This window comes from Rana temporaria, chromosome 13, assembly GCF_905171775.1.
Source record: "Rana temporaria chromosome 13, aRanTem1.1, whole genome shotgun sequence".
In the NCBI taxonomy this organism is placed as follows: domain Eukaryota; kingdom Metazoa; phylum Chordata; class Amphibia; order Anura; family Ranidae; genus Rana; species Rana temporaria.
In genome coordinates this window covers 32,607,551-32,632,266 of record NC_053501.1, presented here as the reverse complement: position 1 = coordinate 32,632,266, position 24,716 = coordinate 32,607,551, and the positions used below count along the sequence as shown (strand labels likewise).

General features: G+C 42.1%; 1 protein-coding gene across 3 annotated transcripts in view; it reads left to right on the top strand.

Moving 5' to 3' along the window:
* The window catches only part of SYNE2 (spectrin repeat containing nuclear envelope protein 2), a 431,618-nt gene that overhangs the window by 294,562 nt on the left and 112,340 nt on the right, over positions 1–24,716 (top strand). For all 3 annotated transcript variants that reach the window (XM_040333402.1, XM_040333400.1, XM_040333403.1), the window contains 7 exons: positions 548–646; positions 3,663–3,782; positions 6,733–6,933; positions 14,214–14,378; positions 17,646–17,777; positions 21,612–21,808; positions 23,596–23,728. In XM_040333402.1, the coding sequence (XP_040189336.1) occupies positions 548–646; positions 3,663–3,782; positions 6,733–6,933; positions 14,214–14,378; positions 17,646–17,777; positions 21,612–21,808; positions 23,596–23,728 (1,047 nt within the window). The remainder of the gene's footprint in view (positions 1–547; positions 647–3,662; positions 3,783–6,732; positions 6,934–14,213; positions 14,379–17,645; positions 17,778–21,611; positions 21,809–23,595; positions 23,729–24,716) is intronic.

Here is a 24,716-nt window from a genome sequence, read left to right as displayed (position 1 = left end):
TCTGGGGATTTTCAGCGCCGATTTGTGGGCAGCATGCGGGTTTAACGGGCGGCTCTGCTTTGGGCCCCTAACAGTGACAGGGCCCTGGGCAGCTGCACCATGGAGAGACATGATGCTGTGCAAAAATACCATCTGAGGAACGCTGGTCAAATGTATAATGAGTTGGGGTGCATTCACACAGGCGATTAGCACACACTGAAAATTTCAGTGGCAAGAATCTGTGGATTCCTGCAGCTGGAATGACTGGTGTGTGCAAAGGGCTGCAGCCACTCAGCCCATACGGTGCAATGGCAGCCTGACAGCTGCAGCATTCTGTGACGGTTTGTACAGCCAGCAATTACCTGCGGTTAGGGGCAGAATGATCATGGTTGGATGCAGACAGACTGCATGTAAACCTGGCCATACAAACCTAGAATTCTCAGTGTGTGTAAATCTCCAGTGTGAATGTGTTTTAACACTATATTTTTTTTAACAGCTATGTTCTATATTTTCAATAATCTATATGCTTAACTGTATCAATAATTTTTATGGCTTTCTGAAATTACAGAATGACATCCGTCAATTGTATGACATGCTAACCAAGAGGAAGTCCGTTTTACAGCAGTTGGGCAACAGAAGTGGCTGTGAGGCAGCAGAAGTGCTTAAGGTAACTCCATCACCCGTGTAATCTCCATTCTGAATGAAAAAACATTATAGGGGAAGATTTATGGGCAATTGTTGTTCAATTCATTTAGGCATGCTGTGTTTTAGTGTTCCTTACTGCAGCTTTTCATATTCCTGATATGTGCTGTTATACCGTGTACTTGTGTTTAAAATGATAATGTTCTCTTTCTAGTTCTTTCTGTGTGTGAAATGCCTGGTGGTCTCCCTGCTTTCCTATATAAAACGGGTCATGCTAGGCATGAAAGCACTTCCATCCCAGTGTGGTCAGTTTTCTGGCTGTGCTGAGAGCATATCCTGCCTGTCCTACAATGGCCAGGACCTGTGCCGACACACCCCTCTGTTCATACCTGGTGGTCTTGCCAGTCTCTCTACTTTTCTATATCAAACTGGCCATGCTAGGCAGGCAAGCACATAAATTCCAGTGTGGTCAGTTTTCTAGCTGTGCTGAGAGCACAGCATGTCTGTCCTGCAATGCTCAAGACGCTGCACAGCCATTTCCTGAGAAGATCACTATATTGCCATTTCTTAGCCTCATGCTGACACCCCTGCCCCCGCAGTCTGCACCCATGCATCTGAGAGCAGAGGTTATGTGATCACTAATCCGAAAAATATTTTGCTTGTATTTGTTTTAAACTGAATTGGTTGTTTTACAAGGTTAGGATTCACATATGCTTTAAAGGGATCTTTTCACCAGACCATTTATTTCCACAACAAACTTACCATAGGATTATATTTGCATTTACCATATGTTATGCGTGTTTTTACCAGTAAAACCCTGGAACGCAGGAAGACTGGCAAGACCACCAGGTATGCACAGCAGGGCGTATCTACGCCCGTAGACCCCAAAAGCCTGAGGTTGCTGCTGGGTGCCACAGTGTCATCTTAAGAGCATTATAGGCCCCTGGGCAATACAGTGCACTGGGGCCCTGTCTACACAATCACGCACGAGAATTACTGACAAAAATCATAAAATTTACTGGCAGAACCACATTTTTTACTGCCACTGCAAAAAAAGTACCTAAAATTACAGTTTTCAGTGCCCAACAATGCAAATGTCAGTATTTAAACTATAAACATATAGCTAGTGCTATTAGAAATGTGTTTAAGTTAAACAAAAGTAAAAAAAAAAAAATGTCTTCATTGACATGAAGGTCAGGTTACTATAACCCAGCCAGCACAGAGTTTCCTCTTACATCAGAGTCTGCAGGATTCCCCCTTACAGTGAAAGGGAACTCTTATGTTAAGGGGAACGCTGCAGATCATGATCTAAGGGGGGAACTCTGATGTGGAGGGGGGCTCTGGTGACCAGAGACAACCTTATATCAGAGTCCACTGCTTTCTCTTTCCCACTTACATCAGGGTCCGCAGACTGAGTTCCCCCTTGCATTGTAAGGGGGAATCCTGCAGACTCTGATGTGGGGGGTACTCTGGTGACCAGAGACCTCCTTAGATTAAATACACTAAGGTAAGGGGGGTCACTAATATAGGAGGGGGAACCTTTATATCAGTGCCCCCTTACATTTTTGCATTCACTCCCCCCTTACATCAGCAACCCCCCGCACTCGTGGAGGACCGGATCTTCTCTGTGATTTCCGCGAACTGGGCATGGGCAGTTCTAACCCGTCGCTCTCCATAATTTTTTACTGGGGTTGCTGGGCAGCCGGTGGGGCCCCCCAGGCAAGCGGGGCCCCCGAGCAACTGCCCAGTGTGCCCAATGGAAAAGATGGCCCTGGGGTGCCACTATCTTGGAGGTGATGTCAGCAGACTTAGTGCCTGATGACACGCTGTAGTATCTCCCTTTTGATCTTACCCTGGCTGCGACAGAAAAGGTTATTTGAGGAGGAGAAGGGCAGAGGAGCTGGGCCAACTCAGACAATAATTAGACACACCCAAAAGAGAAGAGGGCTATGCTAGGAAAGCAACTCTTCCTGGAATAGTCTAATTCTCTAGCAAGTCTCTAGTAACAAAAACAATCCTAGCAATACACACCAAACAGAGCATGTGCAGAGTGCCTCCAAGGCTCTGTACTATCAGGAGGTGGATTGGGGACAGTGGAAGAAGGGGAGGATCAGAAAATAATCGATCATACAGCCTTTTTACACAATGCAGAGGATTAACCCCTTAGGTTCCACAATGAGCATAACAAACATGCTTTACTGCAGGGGTGCCCAACCTTCTGAAGGCCGAGGGCCACTTAAAGCGACTTAGTAACCAGTCGCGGGCCACAATGAGCAGAGTAGGCAGATGACAGGTCTGTGTCCAGTCTGCATATGCCAAGCAGACACAGCCCAATCTACTCTCTGATCCAATCAGATGGAATGGGACCTATCCACTTCTGTTTTTTTTTTTAGCAGATCGGATTGGAGGTAGGCAGGTATAAACGGACAAAAGTCTGTTTACATCTGCCGATACATAGAAGTGAATGGAGGGTCCGATTGGGTTGGACCGATCGCTTGAAAGGGGCCTAAGGCTGCTTTTATAGTGATGGTCTGTGGTCTATTTTGTCTTGCAGGTGTGGTGCACTTTCTGAAAAGCCGCTTGCTTCCTCTACCTCTGGCTTTATTTACAACGCTGAAGCTCTCAGATGGAAGGTTGGCAACCTGCAATCTGGGCTTGCCAACCAGCCATCCCAGAGCAGGGGGTTCCGTGGGCCACATGTGGCCCCCGGGCCACTGGTTGGGCACCCCTGCTTTACTGCATATACAGATTTTACTGTTGTGGGTTTAGTAACACTTTAAACATTATAAGGACTCAATCTATTTGCTGAAAATAGGATATGGGTCCTCCAGGATAACCAGCTGGTAAAGGGCTTACAGCTCCTGTTTATCAACTGTAATGACATCACGGCAGACCTGATTATATGAGTAAATATATATTAGTAAATAAAACAATTCCCTATTTCACTTTTTAACAATTCTAGTTTCCTAATGTAAAAACCCAACAAAACGAAATCTGTGTCAGTTAGTTATGGTAATTGTGTTCTACTTTTTGTGTCTCAGGAATCTGCTGCGTATGAGACACAACTTCAAAATATTGAAAGGCAACTGTCTGTGCTGAGTGAGAAGGGAGAAGAATTGTCCATTCCCATCTCTTCCAACCAAGAAATTCACAAGCTGCAGGTTTGTATGTTTTACGTATATGAGGGATGTAAGGGAGGCCATACGTTATGCAGTGTTCCTTGTTGAAGGAAAGAAAATTGCTTGATTGCCCAATCAACACAGTCATTGTTGATGGGGGAATCCTTCCCTCTGCGCTATTTATATTCTGAAAGTGGGAGGTTTCCCAGCCGTCAAAGTACAATGACCACTGCTGGTGGCTATATTGATCAAATGAAAAAGAACGGACAGGCTGGTTGTACTGAAGTTGATAGATCAAATTTAGTACAACCAGCCTGCCCATAAATGGATAGAAATTCAGCTGGTTCCTGCTGGACCAACCAAGTTTTAATATATTTATGGCTGGCTTTAAGTTGGCCTTGTGTTTTTTTTTTTATTATTATTATTATTATTCAGCAAGCTAAAAAATAAATAAAAATGTTTGTCATCTACACAAATAAGGTGGCTGAAAAAAATCCCTCCTGCTAGGGCATTGATCAGCGGCTGCAGTCACTTATCAATAAATAAAAAATGTGACCACTACTGTTAAGCAGGGACCAGCCACACACTGACTCAAATTCACTCAGTCCCTGCTGAACCAGACAGATTTGAATCAGTGTATGGCCAGCCTGAATAATGTGGAACTCCAGTTCCTCTTGAGGATATGTACTTTGCACAGTGAAGCATATGTGCGCCACTGCCAAGAAAGGATATCCACTTAGATTGTATCCCTTTTACTCCAGGGCCCAGCCCTCAATTTTTCATCTCAGTTGGCCAGGTCATTATTGCCATTATTTTTAATCTGCAGCTTTAAAAGTAAGTAAAACATTTTGCGTTTTTAGAAGCATTTTTTTCCCAAACTCAACTGCCTAGAAATGACTGTAGATGACCCTGTGTACATAGACAGATAAGATAACAGAGGAGAGTTCAGTGGCAGCTGAAAAAAAAAATGCCCAACTGCTCCTAAATGTCCATTTACCAGCAGCAGTGTACATGAGTGTGGTAAGTCACTGTCCTCAAGGCATGAGTGTCAGGGCTTTATTTTAAATGGCACCTTGTCAGTTTTATTTCAGTGCTTAAAGCGGAGTTCCAGGCATTTTTTTTTTTTTTTTACTTAAAAGTCAGCAGCTACAAAATTTTTAGCTGCTGAATTTTAATAGACACACCTGTCCCACGGTCCCCCCCTTCTATCTGTGGCGCCTCCATAGAAACTGTGGGCACCCGGCCATGACAGCTTGCGGCTTCACGCCTGGGCACGCACTACACATGCACTCTCACAGTGGACAGGCAATCTTCTGGGACCTGTGACACATCCCAGAAGATTGCCAAGAGGGAGGGGGAGAACAGGCGTCGCCTAGGCGTCCCGTAGTCAGAAGCAGGAAGTGGGACAGGAAGTCCCATTCAAAACTAAGCACCCCCCCATAAAATTACATGCTAAATGTGGCATGTAAGGGGGGGCGAGGAGTGCTTAAAACAGAAGTTCCACTTTTGGGTGGAACTCCGCTTTAACAATGCACAGATGAATACCTTCTGTGCTGTTTAAAAAAAGGGACATGTTTGAGGAAAGATTACAAAAATTTCGGAAAAAAGTTGCATTGCATCAACTATTTCCTGGCACATCAGATTTTTGGGAAGTTTTGGTGCATTGACAGCCGATTGATTTTAATGGACTGCCCTAATGCAATACAAGTTAACAGAGGACAGACCATGCATTAACACACAAGTGTAAACAGGCCCTGAATATTAAGAATTATACAAAAATCCGTAAAGATCCACACAAATACATCCAGTTCAGATACGCTGCTAGAACTTTGTGCAAATCTTTAGGAGAGACTGCATTCAGACTAGTTGATTTTCTAAAGGCAAATCGACTATTAGGTAGATTCAGGTACATTGGTGTATACTTGCGGCGGCGTAGCTTAGCGTGTTTAGGCTACTCTGCCGTAAGTTAGCTAGGCAAGTACTTGATTCTCAAAGTACTTGCCTGCTAAGTTACAGCGTCGTAGTCTAAAGCGGGCGGGCGTAAGGGCGCCTAATTCAAATGTGTCTAAGGGGGCGTGTTTTATGTCAATGGGGCTTGACCTTACGTTTTTGACATTTTTTTTAAACTGTGCATGTGCCGGGCGCCTACATTTCCCAGTGTGCATTGCGGCTAAGTACGCCGCACGGGCCTATTGATTTCGACGTGGACGTAAATCCCTATTCACGGACGACTTACGCAAACGACGTAAAAAAAATTAATTTCGAAGCGGGAACGGCGGCCATACTTTAACATTACTATTCCATCTACAAGATGGAATAACTTTAGGCCTGATATTGCCTTACGGAAACGGCGTAAATGTACTGCGGCAGCCGGGCGTACATTCGTGAATCGGCGTATCTACTAATTTACATATTCTACGCCGACCGCAATGGAAGCGACACCTAGCGGCCAGCCTCAATATTGCAACCTAAGATAGGACAGCGCAAGCCGTCGTATCTTAGATATGTTTAAGCGTATCTCTGATTGAGAATACACTTAACCATAAGTCGGCGTAGATTCTGAGTTAGGTCGGCTTATCTACTGATGAGCCGGCCTAACTCTTTGTGAATCTACCTATATGCGCTTTGCAAGTTCAGTTACTCTAAAGCTTAGTAAACAAAGGGAAGCTTTGCTGACTTCTACCATCCAATCACTTGCAAGCAAAAATGCTGTTTTTTTTCTTTTCCTTGTATGTGATTGGATATTCTTTGCAAAGTGAAGCTTCCCCTCATTTTACTAAGTTCTGGAGCCACTGGACTTGCAATGTGCACGGTCTATTGGTCTTTAGTAAATCATCCCATATGTCTTGTAGATGATCTGTTACAAGGAGCAATGTTCTAGCACAGATGTCATCCGTATCATCCTAAGTAATAAACTGACCCTATCCCCAGTTAGATTGCAATTTTATCAATATTCCTGCCGCAGAATCATTTATATTTGTATCTTTTCTAGGATGTCCTGGATGAGTCCTGGAGGATTCTCAGAGTAAAACAGGATGAATCTAGCGGTGCTGTTATTGCCAAATCCCAGGTTGACTCACTGTTGTCTGGGGTCACTGACCTGTTATCTTTTGGGAAAGAAAAGATTTTGAAGAGTAAGGACTACAAATGTGCAAGTAAAGAAGACTTAAATTCCCATATTGAGGAACACAAGGTATGGGTAACTTGCTATATTAACAATCCATAATAATGATTCTCTTAAAAGGGGCATGGTAATACTCAACTGAAAAATAATACCTATAACCACTATACAAAATGCACTGCATATTTTACAGTAACACAATATGCCACTTTACTAGAACCTCACACAGGTAAAACCACAATTGCCAAGCCTAGAAAATGTAAATATAAATGTATTAGTTAAACCAATAATAACCTTTAAAATTATGCACCCCATTAAAAAAAAAAAAAAATATATATATATATATATATATATATATATATATATATATATATATATATATATATATATATATATATATATATATATATATATATATATATATAAAATTATAATATTTTTACATAAGATGGCAACATCCACACACATAGGGCACCCAAGGTTAGAGGTGATTTATTCTTCCAAAGCAAATGCATTTTTTCACACTGGTACTGACTAGTATTCCAATATTTCTCTTCTTCCTCAGTTTCTCTCCTTCACTCAGCTAATATGATCCCAGTGCTGACAGAGACGGACATGGGAAAGGCAAACAAGGATGCTGTGCAGATGCCCGATGACCTCCTTATCAGCCAATGACATCATTGGTTGTTAGGATGCCAGCGGCTACAAGGTTGTAATGGTGTACAATAGAAACCTGTGGCTTTGAGTAACTAAAAAGTAGGCTTCATCCATCCATTTACTTGTATGCAGTTTTTGGACAATTTTTAGGCATTTTGCCAAGGCACCGCCCCAAGGAAAACTAAAAGGCACCAAAGAGGGTGCCTGGCCACTCTGGTTGAGAAAGGCTGAGTTAAAGTGGTTGTAAAGATAATACATTTACCTTACTGCATTCTATTCAGTAAGGTAAAAACATCTCGTTTCTCAATGACTCCCACTGCTTTCAATCAGAGCCAGTGACAACGGAGCATGGGGGTGGAGCTCAGAGAGCCACCGGAGACCCAAGAAGAGAAGGATCGAGGCTGTTCTGTGCAAAACCATTGCACGGAACAGGTAAGTAAAACATGTTGTTTTATCATAATAAAAAGCAAGCCTTTAAACTGTAAAAAAAGGGCTTGGCAGATGTGGGAAAGGAGTTAAAAGACAGAACGTTAGCAAAAACATATCAAATACTTTTCGTTAATAAAACCTCACACTCAGTTATTGAAGCACAAGACGACTGCACCTTAAAAAAAAAAAAAAAAATGAAAATTGGACTTCAAAAATACTCTAATACAAAAAAGTGTGTTCTCTCTTTAAATATCAAAAAAGCTTACAAATCAATACTATATTATAATTATGATAAAAAAAGGTGCACAAATCCATACATGTGATTAATAAAGGTAAATAAACAATTCAAAGTTCATATTGCATGCATTCAATCCACATTGAAATATCAAAGTGTCATTAAAGTACTAAGTGCCCAAATAAATATGAAAGTGCTCCAGTATTAAAGATGCTTCTTAAACGATGAGGCCTCTTACCAGGCCGGAATGATCTGGAATTGCAGAGATCACATGCACTTAATCGCCAAACGGAGGGATGACACTCTCCCAAGTGACCCCATCAGTAAGATAAAGCAGCGATGTCCCCACAACAGGAAGGCACATCTTTGTCTCTACTCCAATCAACACTCTCCAGCATAGATATGCATTAGGCATAAAAAAGAAGCCTCATGTTGCAGTGCTATAAATACCTTTTTAATGAATGGTAATTACAATTACATCTAGAAGAAATATACAAGTGGCATACACAACCAAAAACATAGCCATGGGACCACCCAGTGTGCCTGTACATGATAACGTCACAGCTCTAGCTCCGCCCAACGTGTTTCTCCATAATAGGTGTCCTCTGGGATTGGAGACTACTAGTCTGCAGGCAATAATGTATTTAGGTTTTGTGCTGCCCTAGGCCTGACGAAACCCGTGCACCCCATAATTTAAATATGACCCACCCTTCCTGTTAAGGCCACACCCCTTTCTGTTTAAGACCCACCCTGGAATTTCTTGAGTGGGGACACTAGTTCTTAGGGCCTGGGGGCAATGGATTCACTTAATTTGCATAGATTTCCTCTCACTTCCTGTTTGGCTATGGGGCAGGAAGTGAAGGGAGATCTCTGCATTGGGACAGGGATGGTAAAAAATAAACGGACAGGGACTATAACCCTCCATTACTCTATAAATTAAAATTGTTGCATATAGTTCTACTTTAAGCACAAATTTCTGATAATTTTATGGAGAGGACTAAGAAGATATAACCATGCCAATGGTGCAGCAGAAAACGTATAGCACAGGGAGGAAGGTTTGTGGTCCAGGAAGATAGGACAGTCAAAATTAGAAGCAGCTTGCGTTACACTAACAGTGTAGCACAAGCCGGTGGGGACTCTTTCCGTGCTGCCCCCCTAAAAAGTGCTGCCCTAGGCCTGGGGCTTGTTGGCCTAGGCCAGGATACAGCATTGTCTCCAGGGTGAAAAGCATGTGATGGGGTATGGCAAGCATGTGACTCTTTGTAAAAGTGCTGGTACTTGGTGATTGGCCCAGCATTGTCACATGAGGACAAGAGAGAGTCCTTAATCTAGGCTTACTTTCCTCCCAGGTTGGTGAAAGTTCCTCTGTCACATAAATCAAAATGGTCAAAAATGCACCACCCTGCAAAGATATTTCCTACTCCGCTAATCGCTGTAATGCAGAGAAACGAAAAATCATCTTCTGACAGTGTTGAATTCCTGGTCTCTCCGCCACATGCTATGGTTCCTCCAGCTCACCCTTACATCACTGCAGGATATAGTAGTGATGTATGGACCAAAGCGAAGAACCAACAGCCTATTTCAGGAGAACAGGAATTTAACACTGTCAGATATGCTGGATTCCAAAGATTCTTAAAGCAGAGTTTTTTTTTTTTTTATTATAGCAACAAAGTCACTAGAATTGAACAAAGGGGTGTGGGGCAATGGTAAGTATATGCTACTGGCGACATTTGCACAGAAAATCCTTCTTGCAGTGTGTGGGCAGTAACGGATGTAAAGAAACTGCAAAGGGACTGAAAACACCCAGCGGCCTTATAGCAGCGGGGGGGAAGCCAAAACGTCTCTTAGATACCAACTAGAATAAAAAATGCTGCTGGGCTCTATGCATAGTGTAATCTCCTTTATAGTGCTTTGCCGGTTTACTGTCCTCATTTAGCACCCTTTATCTTCTAATCTTCACAAAGTTCTCGGAAAGCCTTTTCTTTCTGACTGTCCTTATATTAGCTGTGAATAGGCATAGAACATAAGCTTAATCTGCTATTTTTTTGTTCATTGCTGATTGATTATATAACAAACTCGCATAACTTCAGATGTACCCTTTGACACTATCCCTGGGCTTAGACGAAGTAAATTGGACTCTTGCTTTTCCTAGTATACAATATTCTTGCTTAAAATGACATACAGTATGTGCTGAACCTCTCCAGTGAAAAGTCACATCATTATTTTGTTGATTTATAAAGGCCATGGCGTGGGGAGAAAAACAAGAACTTTCAAATCCATTTCTTGTGCTGTATTTTTTTTTTGCTGTGATGTGTTTTTCTTTACATTTAGTATTAACTGACGAGTGATCAGCCATCTGTTTTAAGACAAAAAACTCCATTTATCATTTTGTTTGTTTTCAATTCCAATCATCTTTATTGATATTTTCAAAAAGATACAAAACAAGTTCATCATAGTTTAATAAGCTGAATATCAAAATTGTAAAATGTTAAAAGAAGCCTACTTATTTCAGTAGAACAGCCTTTTTTTTTTTTTTATTAAAGTGCATTTTTACGGGGACCCCCTCATCAGGAAGCATGTAAAAGTTTGAATATATGGAAAGCAATTGGGCTTTGAAGTGTTACTAAAACCATTAGCCTGCATTCACTATATCTGGTCTCCCACAGTACACAGAACATGGAAATGCAATAATTCTAGTAAATATGAACTGCTAAATACTTTTTCTCATCAGCAGTATATAGCAGTCTTGTGACTTCTATCATTGTCTGGTTAAAACTTGTAGGAGGAGTTTTCATTCTCCCCCAACTGTCCTATGAGCCCTGCATGACCCCCGACCCTCTGTCTGGACAGTGCTGATTTGCCTTGTGCCGATCACATGCACCCTCCCAAGGAAAATAAAAACACTCTCTAGCAATACACACCAAACTGAGCATGTGCAGCTTGCCCCCCAAGGCTCTGTACCATCAGGAGATGGTTTGGGGACTGTGGAGGATTAGAGACGCCAGGATCAAACAGTCTTTTTACACTATGCAGAGGATTAACCCCTTAGGTTCTACAGTGAGTATAACCAGCATGCTTTACTGCATATACAGACTGATTTTACATTTGCGGGTTTAGTAACACTCTCTTCTGTATGGAAGGTTTTATAGATTTTACGGTTAGACCATTTAGTGACTTAAGTAAATGTAAACCCTACGTGGATGACATTAATGGCCCTTTCACACTGATACGTTTTTCCTGCGTTTTTTTTTTTTTCTCTGGTAGTTACAGGTGCGCTGAGTTTTGAAAACTGCACCAAAAACACTTTGAAATTAATGGAAATTGTGGTAAAATACATTCCCTTGAGGTCGGAGGATTCTCCGATTTCCAGTAAAACATAATCAACTTCCTAGCCTGGAATAGCAACCTATGAACAGCCTCCCTTGTGTACACCTCTGTCACATACTCCTCCAATATACACCCAGTAGACATACCCTGGGGTCCACAGGTATAGATACCCCAAATACCGAGTTGACAGTACTCACCACCTCGGCCCAGTATTTATGCAGTTTGGGGCATCTCCACAGGAGATGGATAAGATCCCCATGGTCACGCTTACATCTAGTGCGTGTATCTTCATTCTGCATCCCCATCAACTGCAATCTATGTGGCGTATAATATACCCTAAAGATCATATATAATTAAGTGAGCCGCTGGGCCACATTCAGTGAACAAATGCTTTTACCCCTTGAAATATCTTTTCCCACTGTTCTCCATCCATTTGTCCCACGTCCCTCTCCCATTTTTCCCTCACCAGTATTGGATGCTGCCCCAAGAAGTTCTGTAATAGGATGGCGTAGCATTGAGAGATAAATCCCTTTTGAAGACACAGCATCCCCAATGAGACTAAATTCCGGGGTCGGCGAAAAAATGCCACTCATAAGACTTACTCTGAGCCCTTACTGCGTGCTGGAGCTGCAGGTACTGAAAGAGCATTGAGGACGGAAGTCCAAATTCCGTCCGCAGATCTGCAAACGGTCTAAGCCTTCCATGTTTGAAAACGTGTTTGATATGCGTAATCCCATATGGTTTGCACCCAGTCCCTATCTGTAGTTTAGCCAGCTCTGTGTATGTATCATTAAGCCATAGGGGGCTATATTCAGTGTATCCATCAGCCTGTTGAATATACTTGCATTTATTCCACACTTTTTGTATGCGATTGTACGTAGGATATTTCTTATTCGGTTTGGCAAAAGCCAAAGCTTCCAGTGCCATGGGGATGGGCCCATCACCCACCGTGTGGAGCATTAGCGCCTGAGAGGAGCCAGCCGGCTCACTCCCGAAGCACCCTACCAGGTGTTGCAACTGAGCCGCCAGGTAGTACAACCACAGGTTGGGCAGCGCCAACCTGCCATTGTCTTTGGGCCTCTGAAGATGCTCCAATTTAATCCTGGGCGGCTTATTCTTCCATATCAAAGATCGGAAGATGGAATTCACTATTCGAAACATTTTTAGAGGGATTACAGTAAGGACAGTAAAGCAATTGCGGCATTAGAATCATCTTCACCAGGTTCACCTTGCCTGCCACCGAAATGCGGAGATTGTTCCATGTTTTGACCCATTCTCTAAACCTCTGGAGCAAGAGGGAAATGTTCAAGTGGCTAAAATCTCTTGGGTTGGCCGTCACATGGATCCCTAGGTATTTAAAGGAGGCCATGACAGGTATGGGGCAGGGCGAAGTCACCGTTTGTGTGGCCTCCCTGTCCAACAGCAATAGGGCAGATTTTGACCAGTTGATCTATAGGCCAGAGTACACTCCAAACCTCTTAATTGTTGCCATGGCCTCCCACAGGGACATGTCGGTATCCCCCAGTATAAGCAAGGTGTCGTCCGCATAAAGCATTGCCTTCTCCTGCAGGGGGCCATAGCAAAACCCCACAATGCTCGGATTAGCTGTAATCTCCATAGCCAGGGGTTCAATGGCTAATGCGAAGGGAAGAGGGGACAGCAGGCAGCCTTGCCTCGTCCCCTTCCCAGCGCAAAGCCATGGGACAGACACCCGCGCTAAAATCTCTTTAGTGTAGCTTTTTTTTCCTTGTTTTTATTTTCTGTTTTGATGTGTTTTTGCTTTTGCAATACCTAAACAAACATGTTAAAAAAAAAATGTATTTGATAAAAAAAAAGAGACAATCTTTCAAAGCATTGTGAGAAGAGGCCGTATTTACCTTTTTTTTTCCTTTTCTTTTTTTTGCATCTTCCCCAACCCTATGCATTCACTTTCAATGCACATGCACTAACACCAGTGGCAGCTGAATGTCTTGCTCAGGGTGGGTTTCCTGATGCGACAGTGGTACAACATTGCACGCTCAATGAGCATCGACTCGAAAAACCGTAACAGAGCGTTGTCACACTATCACAGGAAGTGCCCCAACAAAGCCCTAAGATGACAGGATCAACAAATGTTATTTTAAATAAGGCTAAAGATTTAAAAATTACTTTCAAAATTAGATTAGCATGTTAAAAATTATATGAAATCTTTGTGACTGGGTTTAGATCCAAGGGCAAAACTTAACTGCTGAATGGCTCTACTTTCCAATTACCTGTGTTCTTTTGAATGACCTTGAAACTGAACCGAACTAAGACCCCATAGACACTTTGATTTACTGCAGATTTTTGTCTTCAGATTTACCAAAACCATGTAGTGCAAGGGCCTGCCTGATTGCATACAATTTCGAACTCTTAAGGTTTGACTTTGACTATGGTTTGGGTAAATCTGAAGACAAAAATCTGCAGAAAATCGAATAGTGGGTATGGGGTCAGACATGCACGTTAAGTGCATTTATTGCTTCAAGCATCTCACTGTCACTGAGCCAACAGAAGCCTCGCTCTCACACATAAAGAGAGTATCAATATACAACAGAGAATCGTATGACAAGATGCTGCAGTCCCAACCAGAAGCACAAGTTGTTTAATCTGTCTATAGGATGTTATTGTCGGTATACACCTATAGATTATTAATTTTTCTTAAATTTTTTTGTGTTTCCTAAAACAGAAATTCTTTAACATACTAGGCAGCCAAGTTCTCTTATTACAAGCACTTTTCTCCAAGAACTCCACACCCACTGACTGTAAGCAAATTGCACAGACGGTTCATGAAGCGGATATCCTAAACAAAGAAGCTGGTGCTCATTGTATTCATATGATGGCTGTAATGAAGGTAAGGAGATAAAGTGTTTAGAAGGTTCAATTGTGGAAGTGAATTAGTTAGGGATCTAGGAGACCAAGTTATTTGGAAAACTGCTTTCACTCTCATACACGACTATCCACCTGCTAGATAGGTCCACAGGTGTCCAAGTTCCAATGTTTGCCAGAGGGAAGCGTTGCACTGCATACAAGGGCTGTATGGAAATAGGGTGCTCACCACTACGGAAGGTCTCATATAGTGTAGTAATTTATCAAAATGTAAAGGGTTCACATAAAATTACATATATTCAAAAGGATAACATGGCATATAAAAGCAGCAATTTAAATCCACTTGGATGACCACCAAGTCCGATCCCTAGAAATGGTGGCATGGTATAAAATTCCCTCTGAGGATGTGCCCTTGCATGAAATGCATTGGGGCTGGATTATGCGCCGACGTCATGCTGCCATTATTGCAGTAATAGGACTTGCTCCATATATGATTTATATACACGTATTGTTTTTATCATACATATATATATGTTTGTATAGAGGCGCTGCGCATTGATTTTTTTCATTGTTTTTTGTATGTAGACCTATTGCTAGCTTCTCTATACCTCTAACGCAGACTTTTTTTTTTACGATTTGCATTGTAAGCTGCTTTTATTCATGCATCTTTGGGATAAACTGTGATATGTTTTCATCTTTCCACTTCTGGGCTCTGAGTTTTGTCATTTACCACCCAGCCATGATAGCCTACCAGTGGTGGCCGGTGCTCAAGATTTTTGGGGGGGCAAAAAACGAAGTGAAAAAAAAAATCAATTGCCGCAATTGTGCCAATTAAACGCAGCCAATGTGCCCCGCAATTGCCGCCAGTTTGTGCCCCGCAATTGCCGCTAGTTTGTGCCCCCGCAATTGCCGCCAGTTTGTGCCCCCGCAAATGCTGCCAATTTGTGCCTGCAAATGCTGCCAATTTGTGCCCCGCAAATGCCACCAGTTTCCCCCCAGCCTGGCACTTACCTTCCTCATGTCAGCCGTCCTCTCCATGATCCCTCGATGTCTTCTCCCACCCTCTGTCGCTTTAGCCAATCAGGTTACCGGTAACCAGACCCGTTGCACCTGATTGGCTGAGAGGCAGGGCAGTGTTAGGGAAGCGATTCCCTAACACAGCACTGTTTAACCAGGGAACGCACAAATGGTTAACCATTTGGGAGACCATTAGAGCCCACAGGCTCTAATCGGGAAGCCTTTTGGAGCATCTCACTCTAATTGGGCACTTCCAAAACACGCCCACCGTGGGGGGCCGGACATCTGAATAGTGGGCGGCAGCGGCAACAATACATAGCTTCATGCAATGCATGAAGCTATGTATTGTTGATTGGGTGCGGAGGACTGAGGGGGTGGCGCTCCTGCGCCCACTATGGACGCACCGCCACTGGCTCCTACTGTGGTGACTTTATTATATTTAGTCATAACGTTCATATGAGTTTTCTGGTGTTTGATTACTCTGCATCCATCTGGAAATTCATCTGTGCGCCTGGTCACTTGTGTGTTATATCAGTTAAAGCATATTTCAAGCCGAAACATAATTTTTTTTAGTTGGGGGGGGGGGAATAGAACCCCCAGCAGTTTTTTTTTTTTTCTGCTGTTTGTTACTACAAGGGAGATCTGCGCTCAATATTTGTCTTGGTCGCTAACACACAAATTTTGGGACACTTTGAGTGAGATTTCGTCTCATTTCTGTCATGTCTTCGGGACAAGAAGTGAGGGAAGGTCTCTCCAATATGACAGACATCAACCCATTCCCAATACTGTGGTTGCAGTTGTGAATTGCGCAGCTCAATGAATATTCAACTGAAAACTGCAGGCAGGCAGGTAAGTATTTATTATTACAGAAGAGACATGGAAAGTTTCTTCTGTAATATTTTTCTAAAATAATGGCCTTATAGCAGAAGTATGACTATTATTTGTAACACATTTTCCTGTGTAGTTTAAGATAAAAATTGTCTACCGAACTATTTCTATTCCTCTTGATCCTGTTACAGAATTCCTTTTATAATAGCAGTATATAGTTAAAGTTTTTTCCAATGGGAAAGGGAAGGGGATAATTTGCGGTGCGTACTTTAGCAAATTGATAGTGATGAGAAAGCACAATTCTTGTTAGAAAATTACAATTACAAAAATGCTTTATTTATGAATACAAAACATACAATAGTTTAAAAGAAAAGTGGACAACCAATTTGTTGATTTGATTCAGTGGATAACACAGCATCAGTCAGTTGTAAATATGGATGCAACTGGAAAAGGAAATCGCATAGACCCTACATGTTTCGCGGACTTCCGCTTCTTCAGGGAAGGGAGCGATATCCAGTCAAAATATGCAACTGAAAGGTATATATACAAGCATTAACCAGTAAAATATGATACACATTCCAATTGCTTAAATCAGGTACAACATATAATGGTAAACAATGGTTCCAAAGTTTAAAGACCACACTATCTTACCCACGAGTTGCCCACAACTGTTTCCCCTCTGTCTCACTTACATGTTAACCCTTATATGACTGTCCTTTTGTGACCATTTTCAAACTTTTCCTGCTCATTTGCAGGATCATGCACATGACCATTTTCACCTCGGCGGTTTTCTGTGTTTGTCGCTAGTTGTGGGCAACTCGTGGGTAAGATAGTGTGGTCTTTAAACTTTGGAACCATTTTTTACCATTATATGTTGTACCTGATTTAAGCAATTGGAATGTGTATCATATTTTACTGGTTAATGCTTGTATATATACCTTTCAGTTGCATATTTTGACTGGATATCGCTCCCTCCCCTGAAGAAGCGGAAGTCCGCGAAACATGTAGGGTCTATGCGATTTCCTTTTCCAGTTGCATCCATATTTACAACTGACTGATGCTGTGTCATCCACTGAATCAAATCAACAAATTGGTTGTCCACTTTTCTTTTAAACTATTGTATTGTATGTTTTGTATTCATAAATAAAGCATTTTTGTAATTGTAATTTTCTAACAAGAATTGTGCTTTCTCATCACTATCAATTTGCTAAAGTACGCACCGCAAATTATCCCCTTCCCTTTCCCATTGGAAAAAACTTTATCTATCTAATTGGGATTAGGTGCCTTATTTTTGGGTGAATCTACACATCTTGGACCATATTTCCAAAAAGCAGTATATAGTATTTTACTGTCGTTTTTATGAAATGTTCACTTGGATCTAGCCAAATCCATTTTTGTATCCTATTTTACTGTGGGTTCCCAGTAACAGATTTTCTTCTATCTTCAGGAATGGGATGAGTTTGACTCGAGATACAACGATCTCTATAAAAAGATGGAAGCTCTTGAATCTCTGGTCCCCACAAAAAGTCTGGTGGAAGAGTCAGTAGAACGGGTTAATGAACGACTTCGCCAATATCAGGTGATTTCACACTACCTGAAAAATAATGTTATTGGGTGGCAGCAGTTACAACACAAATGGTAAAGTCAAGTTTCACCTTTCACATTGTGGAGCATTTACAACTTCCAGTTGATTACAAAGAGCCAGAAGTGGTGGAACACCCACTGGACATCTACTCTGTAAACCCGTCCATACATCGTCCCCCCTAATACATGCCCCTAGCACCTAATCTACATGCAGAGAGCTGGACACATGGATTCTAACGGCTCCAATTGGCTTCAAAAAATGTATATTCGCTATTGTCTTCCTGAATCTCCTCCCAGCCAATGAGGAAGCAGGGTCTGAGACCCGATTGGCCAGGGAGTCTTAGTACTCCCACTACCTGTTCAGCCGGGAGGAGAATCAGGAATGGACGGACAGGCCGCCTCTGTGTTTTACGCTTTCCACGGTAATCTTTGTCTAATTGAATAAGCCCAATATAAGCTATTTTATACTGCCTGTCAAGGGTTAATAGCTTTCTTGGATCGGAAGTCTTTACTCAAAACATTGCATAAGCCTCATGCCGCGTACACACGGTCGTTTTTTTGGCATGGAAAAAAAAACGTTTTTAAAAACGTAATTTAAAATGATCGTGTGTGGGCTTCTGAAAAATGTCGTTTTTCGTGTTGTTAAAAATGATCGTGTGGGGGCAAAAACAACGTTTTAAACCCGCGCATGCCCAGAAGCAAGTTATGAGACGGGACCGCTCGTTCTGGTAAAACTACCGTTCATAATGGAGTAAGCACATTCATCACTCTGTAACAGACAAAAAAGCGCAAATCGTCTTTTACTAACAAGTAACCAGCTAAAAGCAGCCCAAAGGCGAATAGAACTTCCCCTTCAGAGTGCCGTCGTACGTGTTGTACGTCACCGCACTTTGTTCATCATTTTTCAAAAACGATGGTGTGTGGGCAACATCGTTTTTAATGATGAAGTTGGAAAAACTTTGTTTTTTTGGACATGCTGAAAAACGTCCCTTTTTTTTTTTTCATGATGAAAAACGACCGTGTGTACGCGGCATCAGTCTATGTTTAGCACCAGCCACCACTGTTAAGGTTCCTAATCTGTACAAAGTGTAGGGATCATTCTCCGTTTTTAAAATGCAGACCACAACAGAGGCTATTTTCTTTTACACTTTATATTTTGGATTAAAACTTTTGTATGGAGCCCTCCTAAAAATGCAAGCAGGGAGGGGAAGGAGTCACTGTCTCATTCCCTTGTGTATGTAAATCTGAATTTGAGCTATTGAGCTTTGTAAACAGTTAACATTTTCAGGTGGATGCATACATAGTTGGATGGATAAATAAATATGTATTAATTGAGAGCTGAGTGGATACAGAGCAGGGTGGATATAAATCAATGTGTTTTTTAAATAAATAAAAAAATCATTTTTTTTTTTTTTTTTTTACTTCAGATTTTTTTTATTTTAAATAGATTCCTTTTGATTTTTATCATTTTTTTTAAATAAAATGCTTTTGGAGTAAAAATGTATCTAAAGATCATTTTCTATTTAAGATGCATTAGTACTTTAGTTTATTCAATGTAAAACTGAGCTTAGTTGTGTAGCATATGAGCATATTCTGCAATGTTTACATTTTTGGTGAACTTATTCAATGAATCCAAGCTGAGCATAGGTGTGCACTGCATAGATGCATTCACACAATTTCACAGTAACCGTGAGATAAACCAAAAGTTCAGGAATATTCCTTTATCCCATTGTTTTTCAAATCTATGTACACTACAAGCTGTATGATTTAATCGGTTCTGATATCGCTGTTTTACTAATTTGACAGTTTCTATTCTAAATGGGAAACCATTTTGTTTGCAAATATTATAGATTCTACCTACCAGCAAGGACAAGTCCCTACATTTAAAAAGCACCTGTCATTTCAGATCCATCATGGCAGCGCCCGTTAGTGAGCATTTTTTGCGATTCGACACTGCGTCAATTTAACTGACAATTGTGCAGTCTTACGACGTGGCTCCCAACAAAATTGGTGTCCTTTTTTTCCCACAAATAGAGATTTATTTTGGTCGTATTTGATCACCTCTGCAGTTTTTTTTTTGTTTGCGCTATAAACAAAAATAAAACGACAATTTAGAAAAAAATGCAATATGTTTTACTTTTTGCTAAAATAAATATTCCCAAAAAATCTATAAAAAAAAAAATTTCCACAGTTCAGGCCGATACGTATTCTTCTACATATTTTTGGTAAAAAAAATCGCAATAACTATATATTGATTGGTTTGCGCAAAAGTTATAGCGTCTACAAAATAGGGGATAGTTTTATGGCATTTTTACTATTATTTTTTTTACTAGTAATGGCGGCGATCAGCAATTTTTATCATGACTGCGACATATATGGCGGACACATCGGACACTTTTGACACATTTTGGGACCATTGTCATTTTTACAGCGATAAGTGCTATAAATATGCACTGATTACTGTGAAAATGACACTGGCAGTGAAGGGGTTAACCACTAGGTGGCACTGAAGGGGTTACGTGTGTCCCAGGGGGTGCTTCTAACTGTTAGGGGGCGTGGCTACGAGTGACATGCCACTGATCGCTGTTCCCGATGAGGGGGAACAGGCGATCAGTGACAGTGTCACTAGGCAGAACAGGGAGATGCATGTTTACATTTGCCTCTCCCCGTTCTGCAGCTCTGTGACCTGATCGCGGGACACCAGCGGACATCGAGTCCACGGGTCCCACGGGCACGGTCACGGAGCTCGCAGCGGGGGGCGCGTGTGTGCCCACCCGTACGGCGATAATTTCAAAGTGACGTGTATATATACGTTACTTTGCCCAGCCGTGCCATTCTGCCGACGTATATGTACAGGAGCCGGTCGGGAACGGGTTAAAGAGACTGATACAGAGAAAGATGGATGGATACAGATATGAATGAATGGCTACAGAGGGTGATATAAAAAGAGACGGATGAATTAATAAAAATAAAGTGACGGATGCATGGGCGTCCGCTAAAAGTTTTTCAGAGGGGGGCGCTTTAGCAGTGGCGATACACAGTCGCATTTTACCCTTTCTTCGACTGCTAGTGGGGGTTAAAAGTGCAACCCCACGTTAAAATTTAAAAACACCCCACTGTGCCCCCTGCATCTTTCAATATCTCTTTGTCACTACTGTGTACCCCCTCTCCACAACTGTACCTCTGGACCCCTTTATATTACACAGCACCTCACAGCTCTGGACCCCTTTACATTACACAGCACCCCACAGCTCTGGACCCCTTTACATTACGCAGCCCCCTGCATCACTGGACCCCTTTACATTACACAGCACCCTGCATCACTGGCCCCCTTTACATTACACAGCACCCTGCATCACTGGCCCCCTTTACATTACACAGCACCCTGCACCACTGGACCCCTTTACATTACACATTACACAGCACCCCTTTCCCTTGACTGAAACACTACACTATATTGACAGTATATTTATTGCAGGTCTAAAAGAGGAACCTTTTGGAATTAGGGACAAATGGATTTGATTCCAGAAGAGGGACAGGCACTCTAAATAAGGGACAACTATAGGGGAGGGGAGCGCTGCAGTCACCGCTTAAATCCGCCTCAGGGCCAGTTCGGCCCTGCTCCTGGCTCTCCCTGGCGATTCCGGGGGGGCAAACGACCCCCCTTGCCCTATGGAGCGGACGCACATGGACGGATGTCTACACAGAGAGCTATTATCATTGTACAGGATTTATATAGCGCCAGCAGTTTATGCAGCGCTTTACAATATAAAACTGTGGGGAATGAGCTAATGAAAGTGATATCATTGTGTATTCTTTATATTTTCAGCAAATTAAACTACATCTTGATGAAAACGAGCCCAGACTAAGCTGGGTACTTATGCCAGGGAAAAGGCTGCAGCCTCTAGTGCGTTGTAGGGATCTGGACTCTCAGATTCTTAGGATGGAGCAACAGTGGTCACAGCTAACCCAAAACGTCAGTCATGAGCTGCACAGACTGGAGTCTCTAGGCAGCCATTTGGCCAGGTAAGAGTAACTGGATCAGCTCACAAATTGTATCAATTGCTGTTTGCAGCACGGACCCGAAAAACACAAAATCAGCTCTTATTTACTTAGAAAAATACAATGCAAATTCAATTTGCTTTACTGAAGCAGATTCTTGGAAAAAGTAATAGGGCTCCAGTTTAGAAAATATAATCTCCTATTTGTTTAAGAACATTGGCTAATACCACTGTAATCATTTAAGGGAGAAATGCAGCTGTCGGACACATATTGTACTAATAGGGGGGGGGGGGGGGGGGGGCTTTTGCTGTATTACTGAACTGAGCTTACAGCTTAAATGAAAGTCTTTAAAGGGATAGTGTAGGCATATAGGAAAAACCCATTAGATTGCTAGAGCTTTATGCTCAGTTATGTCTTCTACTCCATAGACTCCATATCACTAGTGACTGGCCATTCTATGTTTGTGTCTTATAGAATTTAGTATAGTACAAAACAAATTAAACTGAAACTCCGAGCAAAGTTGAATATACAGTATATATGTTGACTGTTTTGCCTGCCAAAGGATATGTGTTTCTATTTCAGCCAGCATAAGCATCTGAATTTGACATATCAGTCAAGTTATTTGACTCCTGTCGAAGGGCCCCAGCATGAACCCCTGGGATCTAAGGATATGACCTCTTGGTCCCCTTTCTGTCCATCCAAGGGTGTCATCCCCTCAGCTCTGAGGGGTTCATGCTTGGACTTGTAGTTCCTTACTTTGGGGGGGGGGGGGATCACATCCCCCAAAGGTGTAGGACTGCAAGTCCCAGCATGAACGCCTGAGATCTAAGGATGTGACTTCTTCCTCCCCTTTCTATCCCTCTGAGGGTGTCGTCCAGCACCAGCTCTGCTGCCATCCTCTCTGTCCCTACATCTCTGCCCAGCTCCCTTATGATAGCCCCTCTGCATTACCTCAGACTCTCAAATCCACTTCCCTTTCTAAATAGAGGCCCTCTGCCACAGGCTGGTGGAGGTGGGTGGAGCTGAGCTCTAGAAGGACGAAGTTGCATCCTCCTCCACTCTGAATGCTGGGGCCTCTCTCTGCATTATGTGATGTCACTGGTTGCTAGATGCAAGGCAGTCCTAGCAACCAGACAATAGTCAGTGGCAGCCATCGGTGGAACCAGCAGAAACGGGTCTCGGCTAGGACTAGTACTATAAATGAGGTGGCAGCCTTTTTTGGAGCATTAGAGCAGCCCAGGAGGCATTTACTACTTCGCCCCCTGGCCCAGTTAACCCCTGACATGTAGCCCCAGCCCACTGGACAGATGCCCAGTGTTTCCTATGGCCAGTCTGGGCCTGGGTCCCACTGTCAGAATACAGTGTCCCAGTGGGGGGATTTGGCCTTCCATCTTGTTTGTATGGATAGAGGGTTCTGTTAGTTAATTTTCTTACAGACAGCAAATTGAACAAAAAAATACTAACAGTGTATGGCCAGCCTTAGGGGCAGGACTGAGAGCCAGACAGGTGCGCTGCATGCAAACATATTAACAAGGAGCATTCTGATAGGAGAAGATGGAACAAAGGATGACCTTCCGGTCTGCTTTTGTCCTTTTATATGTTAATTTAGCGGGCTAAAGGTGGAGAGAGGACACCACTGTATTCTTTAGCTTTAAGTGGCGTCATCCACCTGGCTGTCCTGTGTCAGGGGTTGTGTAAAACATAGGACTGGATGGACAGAAATAAAAATTCTTGGGCACGTCAAAGGCTATCTTTTTGTGTATTCCAAGGATATGACCAAAGACTCTTTCTAATTTTTACATTTATATCAGTTATAACAGGGATTCTGCTGAATTATCAGCTTGGCTGAGCTCTGCCTACCAAAAGCTGAATAACTTCAGGACGCAATCACTGGATGTCTCTCAGGACTTGGATACCACTAAAGACAACCTGCACAGGTTCTTTGTAAGTTCTCCTTTATTTACCATTGTCTGTACCGAGCTGCCTTGCTAGCCTTCGGTAACGTCCACCACTTAAATGGCCTGAGAGGCCCTTAATCGTCATCATTAGTGGTGCTTAAAGTTTAACTAAAGGCAAATTTTGATTTTTTTCTGAGTGGAGTGGGATTAGAACATTTCAGGGTTTTATTGCTATCTGTTATGGACATCTACCCTCTCTGTTTGTCCTGTTTACTGTTATCGTCCAGAGTGAAAATGTAAGAAAATCTAAAATTTTGGATTGTGACCATATATAATAATTGAAGAGCCAATCCATGAATAAAGAAATATTAAATGTTCTATAAATATCATCAAAGTTTCATTAGAAAATGTACTAGTTAGTACAAGATGTAAATATATGAATTGCTTAGTGACTGCTCGCTGGCTTTATTGGCATGGGTATTGAACATCAAGGAAATCTACCTATTGCAAGGTTTTCCATAACACTTGGAAAACTAGCTTAGCATCCCAGTAAATACTTCATGGAATGCATTCTAACATTTCTTCAATCCATTCTGGGTCATAGTTTGGCTTTTGAGTGTTGAGGTCAGATCTAGGCTCCTGTGATTTCTTTTTCTCAAAGATCATTTGCCTATTCTGCAGTGAAAGCCTTTGTACAACTTATGGTGTGCACTTTTACTGGTGCACATCAGTATTCAGGCTCATAATATGGAAAACCATCACTGGCTCCTCCCAACACGTTGCGTCATCAAATCATGAGACTGCGCTGCAGTCTTTGTGGTGTTATTGTCTCTTTATGCATCTGTTTCCCAGATTTGCAAGACTGACATCTGATCTTTATTTTCACACCTTCTCTAAATGTTGCATGCCGGGATGTTCAGGCCTCGGTTTCCTGTTCAACTTCCTGTCCTGCTAACAACGTTATACCAGACAAGAAGGGATGTTAACTCATTTTGTAATTCTTTCAGTGTCCACGTTGCAGATTTTTCATCACT